The sequence below is a fragment of the Neomonachus schauinslandi genome, chromosome 4, assembly GCF_002201575.2.
Source record: "Neomonachus schauinslandi chromosome 4, ASM220157v2, whole genome shotgun sequence".
Lineage (NCBI taxonomy): Eukaryota > Metazoa > Chordata > Mammalia > Carnivora > Phocidae > Neomonachus > Neomonachus schauinslandi.
In genome coordinates, this window is record NC_058406.1 from 76672996 (window position 1) to 76687443 (window position 14448).

The following is a 14448-nucleotide window of genomic DNA, read 5'->3' on the forward strand; positions in this document are numbered from 1 at the left end:
ATTTCTAACATCACCAGATGACGTTAATAGGTCTTCCTGAGAGTTGTGGTGGGATGAATTTTTTTCCTAATCAAATATATTTGCTTCTTCTGGAGATGCACAGTATATATTAGTATATTAAAGATCCTGGGAAGTCCTCAGTAAAGTCACCTATTTATCTTTGTTTAACCTGCTGTTTTTGAATATATCTGACAGCAGACAACTTTTATCCATGGGATACCTTTTAATGTGCCCCAAGACACCTAGTTTGAGAAAAGTGCCCTAGAAAAAGTGAAAATAGACATTTCAAATAGTTTTGGTTATTTTATGTTATTATAATTGATTATATAACTCCTGCTTCTTTCTTCTTCATTGAAGGTAAGCAGGTTGAGTTTTGTGGGATTTTTTTCTTAGTTTTATTAAGCTATAATTTTGTTAGTCTTTTCTGACATAGGGTAGCAGAAAGAATCTGAACTTTATATAGAGATAGAATTAGGACCAAATTCTGGCTCCACCATCACAACCAAATTCTCTCTCTTAGTCATATATATATATAAATTATATATATTTAATTAAAGTATAGCTGACATACAATGTTACATTAATTTCAGGTGTACATATTTCTTTATTTGTAAAATGGGCTTGGGGGACTTTCATAGTATTATTTTAAGTATTACTGACCAGTATGCAGTACATTGCCTGGCCCCAGAGGTTTCTATCTTAAAATTCTTTAAGGATCTGGGGGTGCCTAGGTGGCTCAGTGGGTTAAGTATCTGCCTTCAGCTCAGGTCATGATCTTTGGGTCCTGGGATGGAGTCCTACGTAAGGCCCCCTGCTCAGCGGGGAGTCTGCTTTTTCCTCTCCCTCTGCCCCTCCCCCCCTCATGCTCTCTCTCAAATAAATAAATAAAGTCTTAAAAAAAAAAATTCCTCAATGACCTGGGATGGCCAACTGAAATGGACATGTAAGACTGACACCTTTGAACTTGATTTGGGACTCATCTTTACTAATTCATTTCCCTGCTTATTATATCAGTAATTCCTCCCTTTCCTATTTAAGAGGCTGTAATACTCCTGGGGAATAATTTTTTATCTTAATTGAGAATGCCTAGAGTTAAACTGATTTTCATGTCCTTAGAACTTCAGGTCTCCCTGTCTTATGTTCCTATAACACTTGCTATTGCAATCATTATCCTACCTTACTGTATTCATTTTCTTCCCTGCTAGACTCTAAGTTCCTAAGGTCATGATAGCTTGTTCCCTGCTATATGCATATACCTAGCACCACTGGCCTGGGTGAAGAGTAACTACTTAATAACTACAGAATCTTTAATAAGTTACAGTAATTGGGGTCCCAACAATATTATAAAAAATGTAATTCTCAGAGGCAATGTTTTATAGTATTACTTATATCAGAAGATATTAGAAGAAAACAAGGAGTTAAATTTACTGATCCTCAAACATATAACCAATAATTACTATTAGAAATCTTAGACTGATAGAGCAATTTTCCTGAGATATATCCAATCATTAGGATAGAAATTAAATACAAAATATATTATATGCTTTTCAGATACATTTTTGGTATTTGAGAATGACCCCATTTATTCAAAAGGTGTGTTCCAGAAAGGTTGCCTGTAAATAATACTTTTATACTCTAAACATTTAAAAACTCATCTGATGTGAGCGAACTCAACTTTTAGTATATTTTAAAAAGAATCCCTGTCTGTAATGAGGATGCTCTCACACTTAATCTAGTATTATATATTTAGATTTCTGAAGTGTAGATTTTTCAAGGTGTGGAACACTCCTACTAACTTGGTCACACTGAAAAGCTATAAAGTTCAACACAACCTTAAGGTCGAATTAACTTTTACTTTTTGAAAACAATTATTAGTAAGTATATAAGCAGTAAATATATTATTAATATAGTTTTTCTACATACTAGGAAATCAAAAATACTTACTATTATTTTCTTACAGTCCTTCCCTCTGCATAGTTCTGTATAGGTAGAGTATTGCACATATATAATCCAGCTTCCAACAAAAACCACCAACCAGGAAAAGAAAAGATACTTCATCCGCACATATGAAAAGCGAGCCTGTGGGTAAAAGAGCACAAAACAATCATTCGTTCAGCACCAAGTCAGCCTTCACTGTCCTAGAACATGATTTTTGCCCCCCTTCTTGGAAGAACTCAATATATATTCTAGGCTTTCACATGGCAATTCTCCTAGAACAAAGTGTACTTTCACTGAGTCCAAACAGCACTGGTCTTAGAAAAGGAAGCTCCTTGGTCCTGCCAAGGAAAAAGGGAACAAAATACCCTTTATTTTTTTTTTTATTTTTTTTTTTAAAGATTTTTATTTATTTATTTGAGAGAGAGAGAGAGAATGAGAGAGAGAGACAGCATGGGGGGGGGGAGTGTCAGAGGGAGAAGCAGACTCCCCGCCAAGCAGGGAGCCTGATGTGGGGCTCGATCCCGGGACTCCAGGATCATGACCTGAGCCGGAGGCAGTCGCTTAACCAACTGAGCCACCCAGGCGCCCCAAAATACCCTTTAAAATGTATAACCTTTCAAATACCACCAGCATCTAAAGCTACTTATGAAGCACGAGCACGTGCACCAGGCTACCCTGGGCACTCTGTGAGATCAGGTAAAGAGACACAATTCCGATATACTATGAGCTTACAGAGGACAATTTCAAATAAGAATCTTCAAGTTCTTTATGGATAATCAGCATAAAAATAATTTTGTTTCAAAGAAATAAGAACAGAGTATTTGGCTATTTGTTTAATGTCTCATAGTGAAGTACAACCAGAATAAGAAATTAAACTTCCAGCTCATTCTTATTTCTCTGTTGTATTCACCAAGGCTTTATGTTCCTTCCATTCAACCAACCAAATGCTTCACCTAATGGGTACTCTGGAAGCTTGAGGAGAATGTTGTTACAATTATTAAAGGAAAAATAATTGGAGAAGAAGGGTTAAGATACATAAAGAATAAATTACTCTTTGCATGTCAGCTTGGAAAGCTACACAATGGGATCCTCTTTGCATTGTTTTGCTCCCAGTTCTCTGCTATCTAATTGCAACTTGGGCCAGCTACAGCCTTTTCTCCATCAACAACATATTAAACAGTTTAATCTTCAAAAGTGTCAGTTGGTCAAGATAACTGGACATTTATTTTTTGAGTCTGGAACTCCAATGGTCTGGGTTTTATAAATGGTAAATTTTGGGGGTATGGAGATAACTGAACAGAACAAATTACAGATATGTAAACAAACAATGAAAAGCTACTTTTGCTTTTACAATCACGAGCCAGTTTCTCACACTGGGTAACAGTAGGATACTGTGAGCATACAAAGAAAGCAGAGAGAGATGAAAGAGACCTAAGTGCACCTGCAGAAGACAATGAGTGCAAAGGAAAAAGAGACTCAGGAAATACTGAATTCTGTTGGCCCTATTTACGATTTAGATATCTGTCTTTGTGAGATTAACAGATGGTGAATTCCAGTACCAAAAAGCTTGAGTATAACAAATTCACAGTGAAGTGACAGGTCTTTGAGCTTTATTATTAAAATATAAAAAATGCCTTTAATGCAAGCTATTTTTGTATAGCTCTAAAAGAATCCAGTAAAAAGAAAATTCAGACAGAATTCTAAATTAAATCACATAAATGACAATGGGGTATACACTGAGGGGTTTGTTTGAAAGACATTCAAGATTATTTGACCCTACTAAAGGGATCTAGTCATCAGACAGAAACTGATATGTACCAGTATTATGAAGCTTAAATATGATTAAATGACATAATGCCTATAGAACATAAGCACATTTTGAGGCACATAGTTTGCAAGGCACTGAGCAAAAAGTCAAGAACACTGTCACTATGATTTGGTCACCACCTTGTTTTTGAACTTGAAAAAGAAAACTGAATCTGAATCTGATTAAGTCTTTAGCTCCAACTACCAGTTTACAGGAAATACAGGAGATGGAGGAATATAAGTGATACCTCAGTAAGTGACTCTATTGGGATAAAATGAGCAAACTCCAGGCTGTGGAAAATGCTGCGATACAAACAACCCAGTTCTCCAACACGTAAATTACAAGGGAGAAAATAAGGAGAAGATGGGGAAAACTGAAGACTAAAAAATATTTAAGAAATACATCAAATAATCACAATCTGTGGATCTTTTTTGAATCCTGATTCCAATGAAACTGTAAAAACAAAACAAAACAAAACACATCTCCAGTTGGAAGAACAAATTATAAATCTACCATACAAGCGTCCAGTAGTTCAGAGGGTCGCTTGAAGGACCATAGCATAGCATGATTTTACTTTCAGAAGTCCAATCTAATATGAACATCTTATAGGATTTCTTTTGAGGCAGGGTTTTGTTTTTGTTTTTAAGATTTCATTTATTTATTTATTTGAGAGAGCTTGCACACACGCGCAGGGGGTGAGGAGCAGAGGGGGAGGGAGAGGAAGAAGGAAAAAATCCCAAACAGACTCCATGCTGAGCAAGGAGCTAGATTCGGAGCTGGATGTGAGGCTTGATCTCAATCGTGACCTGAGCTGAAACCAAGAGTGGAGGCTTAACTGACTGAACCACCCAGGCACCCCTTGAGGCAGGGTTTTAAAACAAGATTAGTTCAGTTCATTTTAAAAAGAATCAGGGAAGACATACCATTTCCTTTTTCCTCTTCCTGCCTTGCTCTGCAGCAGGTATATGTCACAGAGTAAAGGAGAACAACACAGACCTAGTGAGTAGGGTTTTCTCCCAGCATCCAGGTTGGTCCTGTCTTCCCTTCTTCTTGACAATACCTCAAGGAGTCTGGTGAGGTTAACTGCCCTCTATCAATAATTTCTATTCAGGTTTTTGTATACATGTTTAGTAAAGCTACTGTGAGATGTTTTCAAATGCATATGATGCTTAATACATGTAGGCAGCTAAGGCCTTGGTATATTTCTCTCTCCTGCATATTCAATTTAATAAAATTTGAAATCATTTTGCTTTTCGGTATCTCTCAAATAGATACATTTTTCGATTTTCTCTGGCATATATTTAAACTGAAAAACACCCTGTGAACCGGCTTGCCTGCTGAGTGCTTGTCATGATACCAAATGCCAAAAATTTTGGAGAGGAAGTTAGATTAATGGTGTTCCCAGCAGGGCACTGGGCATCACCTGTTGTAGACATAATGACAAAAGGAGTGAGACATTTTTATTCCAGCACGCCATGGAAAATCACTGTGATTTAGGGGTAACACAAAATAGTTACAAGGACCTTCATGTGTCCTCTAATATCTGCAGATCCTGCTGCTTCACATTTTAAAATAATGATTGAAGAAAAACAGCCATAAATGACATCTCTAGCTATTAACTAATTTTATTTCCCTGTGTGGTAATCACTAAAATCTTTCCAGTGGTCGGTTCTGTACCAATTACCTAGACGACCCAGTCTTTGATTAAGAAATGTACTTACTGTTTCTGATCTTTTTTTTTATGCTGAACTATCCAAAATACTGCCTAGCAGCTTTTCTGTTCTGATTTTGTGCCCAGCTACTAACGGTACACTGCTTTATTTCAAATTATACTCCTGAAAAGCTGATAAGAACTTTAGTAAATACACTATGGCAGTGATTCTCAACTGGAATTACTTTTGCCCCTTAGGGGACACCTGTCAACATCTGGTGACATTGTTTCATGACTGGGGAGTGCTACTGGTATCTTGTGGGTAGAGGCCAGAGATATTGCTAAACATCCGACAATGCACAGGAGAGCCTCCCACAACAAAGAATGATCTGACCCCAAATGTCAATATTGCTAAGGTTAAGAAGTCTTGCATTATGGTTACATTACAAAATGAAACCAAAAATGGAAAGAATCAAAATTGTCTTACATTGTCATTTTATATTCAATTAGTTAGTCTTCAAGGCATCGACTACTACTAATTAGAAAAATTTAACATCTGCCTGGAAGTAACAGTTAGAAGCAGTCTTTAGACTAAAGTAAATGATTAATATATAAATAATGAAACAAACTTTCTCTACCAATTCCACTCTAAAGAATAGTGATGCTTTTTCTTCTTTTCTATATTGTTTGACCTCATTGTGATAAGTTTTTATTTCAAAAGAAATCTGAACACCTTTGATCTTAAATAATTTTACATTAAGTATTAAAAATAGGCATAAGGTGGCAACACATCAACATTTAAAGCTACTTCCATTGCTTATCTTTTTCATACTCAACATCTTCTGTAAACATAAAGCACATGGTCCCACTTGCTTTACCCCTGAATACTCCCTAAACAGATGTTCTTAATTTTGAGAAGAGAAAAAAATATCATATCTTTACTTTTACCCACAAATATTTTAGTTGACATATTTAGTGGACTTGAACATTCAAAAAACATAACAAATTGATAAGGTTATGACTTACACAAACTCAAATACAATCATTTTATCATTTGTCATGTTAAAGAAAAAGCTGAGAGATGTGTGTCTTTTTAGTTAAGTTTTTCAATTACCAGTTACTCTGAAATAATCTTTGAAAATTTTTTCTCCTTACTGTTATACTGACAACATTGTAGCTGGCTAAGTTTTACTGCATATTTAGGACTAATCTAGATGAAAAAAACTAGAGTTAAAATTAAGGATAAATGTCCCCGGACATAACTTTTACCCTTTCTTTAAATATATTCTATTTATAGTAACAGTACTTTTGAAAAATGTGCTAGCTATAAGAAACAAATATGAAGAAACCATTTAATAGTGTAAATATTTACTGTACACCACAACACATGCAGATAAACTTTATTTGGAACGGATCCTGTACCTTTATTAAAAGGGTGTCTCACTACTAGTTGGAGGGCTATTGAAAAACCATTAAGAAGAAAGTCTAAATGCACCAAATGTAAACTATCCTAGTGCTAACTTTCACAAACATCAAAAGACAGCTATGATATTCAAAGAAACATTAAAAAAAAAACTTTTATGTCATTCCAAACAAGGAAAACCTTGGGTTTTTATAAGTTAAAGATAGTGAAAAGAAAGGTTCTAAGTCCGTGCTCCCCAGCTTGTCTTGAGCATGAAAATGCTTATTTTTATGACAAAACTTTCAGAGAATTTCTTGTCAAACAGCAATATTAGACTAGTGGTCAGAGGGGTTTTTTTTTTTCATCTTTCTAAGAGGTGAATTTTCACATTTATAGGAAGAATCCTAGCTGTTCTCTGACCTAAATTCTAAAAGTTTTATTTGCATGAGCATATTCTCAGTTTTGATTTTCTTGTAGAAATAAAATTCCAGTAAGGAGCAGATAATTTTCACATTTTCTCCGAATGTTGGTTCCTATTTTTAATGCTTAGGGGCTGATGACATCAAAAACGCAAGAACACCTGGGGACTTAATTGCATGGGGTGATCCTTAAGTCTGTGGCTAGTTTCAATCATACATTACTATTTCAAAGAAGTTTAAAGTATGGGAAAATATTCATGATACAGTAAGTGAAAAAAATCAGTTTTCAAAACATGTAGGGTATGTTCCCAATTCTGCTTTTTAAAAAAGAGAAAAAGTCACCAGTAGACTGTAGAAACTGCAAGGAAATAAACCAGAATGTCCAGGGTAGCTATCTCAAAATGTCAAGAGTGGTGGGATCATGAATGATTTTTATTTTTCTTCTCTATTACACAGATTTTTCTATAATGAATATATTACTTTTTAAAAAAGATTTTATTTATTTATTTGACAGAGAGAGAGAGAGAGAACACAAGCAGGGGGAGTGGCAGAGGCAGAGGCAGAGGGAGAAGCAGGCTCCCCGCCGAGCAGGGAGCCCGATGCGGGACTCGATCCCAGGACCCCGGGATCATGACCTGAGCCGAAGGCAGACGCTTAATGACTGAGCCACACAGGCGCTCCTGAATATATTACTTTTCTAATCAGGAAAAACCTACATATTTGTATATAGGTGCTTAGCACATCTATTTAAAAATATATCTACAGGATCTACTGCTCTTTATGAACAGGTAGATAGCCAGCATTTTACAAAGCCGTGGGAGGGAAGTGTAGCCTCCATTAGCACTCTACATAAAAGGAAAATTAACATTTGCAACAGCAAATGAACTCAGTCATGGGGTTCTTCAACACACTAAGGCAGAAAGACAGGGGTAAGAAAGCTAAGTGTTCCAACTTTCTATTGCTATATAACATACTATGCCATAACTTAGTGGCTTACAACAAGAATTTACATTTCTCATGGCTCTGAGGGTTGACTGACTCAGCTGGCCAGTTCTCTCAAGTTTTTCATGCATTTGTGATTAGGGCTGAAGGCACAGGAGGGAGGACTGACATAGTTGGATGTGTCCAACCCCTCAGCTGGAATGGCTGGAACGGCTTCCTGTGGCTAGCAGGACTTCTTCAGGGCCTGGTGTTCATGGTAGCCAGGCTTCTTACATGATGGCTGACTAACCCCAGAGCAAGTGTTCCCAGAGACCAAGATGGAAGTGGCATCATTTCTGCCCCACTCTTATGGTATCACAGGGCCAGATGAGATTGAATATAGGGGGTATTCCATAAGGGTACGAATAACAGAAGGCGTGACTCGCTGCAGGGTCACCTCTGGAGACTAGCTACTTCTGCAGGACAGAATCAGGACGAAGGGTCTGGGGTGAGGAGAAAAGCAATATGGAGGTCCCAGCCGGAAGAGAGACAATTTTTTTGGCCATTCTGATTAAGGGTTCTTCTTTCTTCCTTAGTGGGGAAGAACTGGAAATTGCAGTTAAAATCCATTAATAGTTTGTGTACTTGTGTATATTTATGTTTAAGTTGACTGAATATAGTTCTCATTCCATATCATGAGCTCAAAAACTATTGACAAATCTTTAGCTTATATACATAAAGTCTCAAGGTAAAGAACTACTTGAGATATGGTTATAGATAAGTTTCTATATAGGATTCACATTACCTTATCATTTCAGTTAAGATTCTGGCACCTAGAATGGGAAAATCAGGTGTCCGTTTACCCCTTTTAGTAGGCCTAAGGCCTACTGGGTCTAGAACTTACTGAAACATACAGTAGTCACATACAAATCTTACATGGAAATCCTACTTGGCACCTAAATTCACTAATATTCACTTACTAAAAATAAAGGTTAGCTAGGTTTTACTGAAGCCTGAAGATTAAAAAGCACAGTCCCTTTAAAGCTCAGATTCTGAAGCACATTCTAGAGCAAATTTTATTTGGAATAATTATTTCTAAGGTTGTACAACCCAGTATTTTTTAAGATTTTATTTATTCACTTGAAGGAGAGAGAAAGAGACCACATGCACAGGCACAAGCAGGGGGGAGGGGCACAAGGAGAGGGAGAAGCAGGCTCCCCACTGAGCAGGGAGCCCGACCATGAGATTCTGATGTGGGGCTCAAGCCCAGGACCCTGAGGTCATGACCTGAGCTGAAGGAAGATGCTTAGCCGACTGAGCCACCCAGGCGCCCCTATACAACCCAATTTTTTTTTTTAAAGATTTTTATTTATTTATTTGACAGAGAGAGACAGCGAGAGAGGGAACACAAACAGGGGGAGTGGGAGAGGGAGAAGCAGGCTCCCCGCTGAGCAGGGAGCCCGATGTGGGGCTCAATCCCAGGACCCTGAGATCATGACCTGAGCTGAAGGAAGACGCTTAACCGACTGAGTCACACAGGCACCCCTATACAACCCAATTTTTAACACAGTTTAGAATCTTGGATTCTCTTGGAGAACCCGAGGCTACCTGATTATGATTTAGATGAAAGTTGATTATTGTAAAGGGTTATTTTTTTAAGATTTTATTTATTTATTTGACAGAGAGAGACACAGCGAGAGAGGGAACACAAGCAGGGGGAGTGGGAGAGGGAGAAGCAGGCTTCCCGCGGAGCGGGGAGCCGGATGTGGGGCTCGATCCCAGGACCCTGAGATCATGACCTGAGCCGAAAGCAGACACTTAACGACTGAGCCACCCAGGCGCCCCGTAAAGGGTTATGAAAAAGAAGTTAATTTTAGTTAATATTTTGTGGTACTGATGAACTGTTGGGTTTTCTAGCTTCCCTTCCCAGTATTTATTTTATGGGACTTCTAGGCACAGTGGCAATTAACTATTGAAACCTAACCTCCCTTTGATACATGAGAAAGGCGTTTGTGTATGTTCAAACACAGGGGTGGCCAGGGAAGGGGTGTTGTTGTTCACCTCTGTACAAGAACATTCTGCCTTTTATCACTGAAAGGACTGTGGCTGCTCAGGGAATGTGGTCTGAAAGGAGCTACTGTTCCTATGACCTGAGACAGTGTGGGGATTCTCTTCCCATTGGTTGGTACCCTGCCGCGGTTTTCTAGGAGCCCTAGAACAGACAAATTTTCCTTAAGTTAAAAATATAACAGGTTAGGGAGTGTCCACGTAGTCCATTCTAATCAGACATCTCTGAGGGTAAACTCTTAATTTGTTAAGCAATTAAAATGTAACTGACATATAAAATAGAAACTACATCAGAGTTAGAAGAGTCCTCAGTGGAACCAGATTCTATTTTTTTGGCATCAAAGTACATTAATACCAGAAAACAGCATATGCCCAGTATAGGAAAAAAAAAAGGACAGTAAAAAATCATGTAAATTCCAGTTATAAGATAAGTAAGTCATGGGGATGTAATGTACTGCATGGTGAATATAGTTAATAACACTGTACTGTATATCTGAAAGTTGCTAAGACTAGATTGTAGAAGTTCTTATCACAAGATGGCGATTAAGGAGCGTACTTGTCGTGATGAATACTGGGAGATGTCTGGAATTGTTGAATCACCACATTGTACACCTGAAACTAATAGAACACTGTATGTTAATGCTACTGGAATTTAAAATAAAATTTAAAAATTAATTAAATAATTAAAAGTTCCTATCACAAGAAAAATGCTGTAGCTAGGTGTGGTGGTAGATGTTAAGTAAACATACAGTGGCGATCATTTTGCAATATATACATATATTAAATCATTATGTTGTACACCTAAAACTGATACCATGTTACACATCAACTATATCTTGAAAAAACAAAGAAGAAAAAAGTAGTAAATGATCCAGTTTGGTATATTCCTTTCCTAATTGTTTTCTAGTATGTATAAAAAATATATATCTTTTTTTTTTTTTTTTTTTTTTTTAAGATTTTATTTTTTTATTTGAGAGAGAGAGACACAGCAAGAGAGGGAACACAAGCAGGGGGAGTGGGAGAGGGAGAAGCAGGCTTCCCGCCGAGCAGGGAGCCCGATGCGGGGCTCGATCCCAGGACCCTGGGATCACGACCTGAGCCGAAGGCAGACGCTTAACGACTGAGCCACCCAGGCGCCCCAAAAATATATATCTTTTAAGAAAAATAAAGTTGGAGTCTTATGTTAAATATCATTTGTCTCTTTTTTTTCACTTAACATACTGCAAACATGTACCTAGGCCATTAAATAGCCTTGTTATTTAAAACATATAAAATTTACATGAATGTATAACATTTTAGAGTATGGGTGTGCCATAATTTATTCAACCCTATCTCTATTGTTGGACATTTTTATTATTTCCAACATTGTGCTATAATAAAAGTAATAACAACACTATTAATGAAAGTCAGTATTTATTAGTGCTACTCTACCAGGAACTGTTACAAGCACTTTCTATACATTAATTTCCTTAATCTTCATAAAAACTCTATGATCCAATGTGATAAATCGATTAGGGGTGAGAAAACTGTGGCCCATGAGGCAAATCCTGTCTACCACCTGGTTTTGTAAATACAGTTTTATTAGAATACAGCCATCCCATGCATTGATTTCCTGTCTAAGGCTGCTTTCAGGCTCGAACAACATAGTTGAGTGGTTACAACAGAGACTGTATGACCAGCAAAGCCAGAAATATTTACTATCTGGCTCTTTATAGAAACAGTATGTCAATCCTTGAATTGCAAATATTCACTCACTCCCCCTGCCCCACTTTCCCTGCCTCACTGATGTTGGGCTTGGCCATGTGACTTGCTTTGGCCAATGATTCTTAGTAGATGCCATGCAAAGAAAAGCATATAATTGGTCTTGCCTTCTTATATTTCAGACACTGTCAGGAGAAGATCAGTCCCTGGTAGGCCACTGGTCCCAGGAGAGTAAGTGATGCTGTAGCTCACCTGAACCACGACCATGGCCTGGAGTGAAGCGCAGCTTGGAAAAGCTGAACACCAGCTGACCTGCAGATGTGTGACTCATTAGATGTCACTGAGTTTTGGGGTAATTTGTTATGCAGCATTGTTGTAGCTATGTTATGTTATGTAGCTACTGTTATGTAGCTAATGGATACTGGAGGGGATTATTATTCTCTCCTTACAAGAATTCAATGAGTGGGGGACTATTCTTTTTACAGATGGAGAAACTCAGAAAAATACAGAGGTTAAAGCAAGGCTATACTTGGAGGAAGTAGATACCCAGGATTTAAATTGAGGCAACCTGGCTTCAGAGCCTGTACTTTGCTCTATTGCCTATTATATTAAATATGTAAATATTTGCTGGAGTATCTGATTATTTATTCAGGAGAGATTTAAGTTAGTAAAACTTCTAGGTCAAAGGGTATGTAGTTTCTTTTTGTTTCTTTTTTAAAATTTTATTATGTTATGTTAATCACCATACATTACATCATTAGTTTTTGATGTAGTGTTCCATGATTCATTGTTTGCATATAACACCCAGTGCTCCATTCAGTACATGCCCTCTTGAATACCCACCACCAGGCTAACCCATCCCCCCACCCCCTCCCCTCTACAACCCTCAGTTTGTTTCTCAGAGTCCATAGTCTCTCAAGGTTCGTCTCCCCCTCCGATTTCCCCCCCTTCATTTTTCCCTTCCTACTATCTTCCTCTTTTTTTTTTTTTTAACATATATTGTATTATTTGTTTCAGAGGTACAGGTCTGTGATTCAACAGTCTTACACAATTCACAGCACTCACCATAGCACATACCCTCCCCAATGTCTATCACCAGCCACCCCATCCCTCCCACTCCCCACCACTCAGCAACCCTCAGTTTGTTTCCTGAGATTAAGAATTCCACAAAGGATATGTGGTTTTAAAAGTTTATGTTACATATTGTTACAATGTTTTCCAAAAGGTTCACAACAATTAACATTCACTGGTTTTTCAAATGCATTTATTTTACCTTCCCCCACATCCCAATTTTATAGGCAAATTAAAGTTTTAGTTTCATTTCTTTGACAATGGCCTTGATGCTTTTTATATGCTCTCTGAATCTTTAGTATTAGTTGTGGCAAAAGCTAGTCAAATTTTAAAGTACCCCCAAGTTAGGGATGACCTCGGACAAATTCAGATATCTTAGGAGCTATCATAGTTGAGTATCTTAGGCCTGACCTAAGTAAATTATTCTAAAGAATAATTAGAAGCACAGAGGAATCTAAGATGGACCTTCAGGTTATGTGAGTCCAACGAATGGGAAATGTGACCTTATACTGTCTGTATCAGAGGACAGAGAGGTTACAGAAGCATTCCTTCTTGGAACGAACATCACCAACATCTAACTATCTCCTTTCAGTTTGATGGTAAAATGTTGATAGTTTTAAATTAAGTATTATTTTAGGGGCACCTGGGTGGTTCAGTAGGTTAAGTGCCTTTGGCTCAGGTCATGATCCCAGGATCCTGGGATCAAGCCCCGCATTGGGCTCCCCGCTCAGCGGGGAGACTGCTTCTGCCTGCCAGTCTGCCTACTTGTGTTCTCTCTCTCTCTGTCAAATAAATAAACAAAATCTTTTTTAAAAATTAAGTATTAAAAAAATAAAAAAATAAAAATAAAAAATAAAAAGTATTATTTTATTTTTATTATTGTTATGTTAATCACCATACATTACATCATTAGTTTTTGATGTAGTGTTCCATGATTCATTGTTTGCATATAACACCAGTGCTCCATGCAGAACATGCCCTCTTTAATACCCATCACCAGGCTAACCCATCCTCCCAACCCCCTCCCCTCTAGAACCCTCAGTTTGTTTTTCCGAGTCCATTGTCTCTCATGGTTCATCTCCCCCTCTGATTTCCCCCCCTTCATTCTTCCCCTCCTGTTATCTTCTTTTTTTTTTTTTTTAACATATAATGTATTATTTGTTTCAGAGGTATAGGGTATGTGCTATGGTGAGCACTGTGAATTGTGTAAGACTGTTGAATCACAAATCTTACCTCTGAAAAAAATTAAGTATTATTTTAGAATAGCCCTAAAAGTCTGTTTAGAATGGCAAGATTCTATTTTTAAAATATTACAAATCATGCAAACCAGATGGTCATCTCTAATTTTGGAATTTCTCAGACAGGTGCTAATCTAAAATTGTCCTCCCATTTCTCTTTTCAATTCCAGAGAAAGCTAAAAACAAAACAAAACAAAAACAAAGCAAAACCTATAGAAAATGCTTTCAAGGCA

At 37.4% G+C, this 14448-nt stretch overlaps 1 protein-coding gene across 3 annotated transcripts in view; it reads right to left on the reverse strand.

Moving 5' to 3' along the window:
* The window catches only part of DIPK1A (divergent protein kinase domain 1A), a 125229-nt gene that overhangs the window by 29111 nt on the left and 81670 nt on the right, over positions 1 to 14448 (reverse strand). For 2 of the 3 annotated variants that reach the window (XM_021690099.2, XM_044914561.1), the window contains exon 2: positions 1945 to 2079. The exons of the other annotated variant lie outside the window; for it this stretch is intronic. In XM_021690099.2, the coding sequence (XP_021545774.1) occupies positions 1945 to 2079 (135 nt within the window). The remainder of the gene's footprint in view (positions 1 to 1944; positions 2080 to 14448) is intronic. 3 annotated transcript variants of the gene reach the window in all.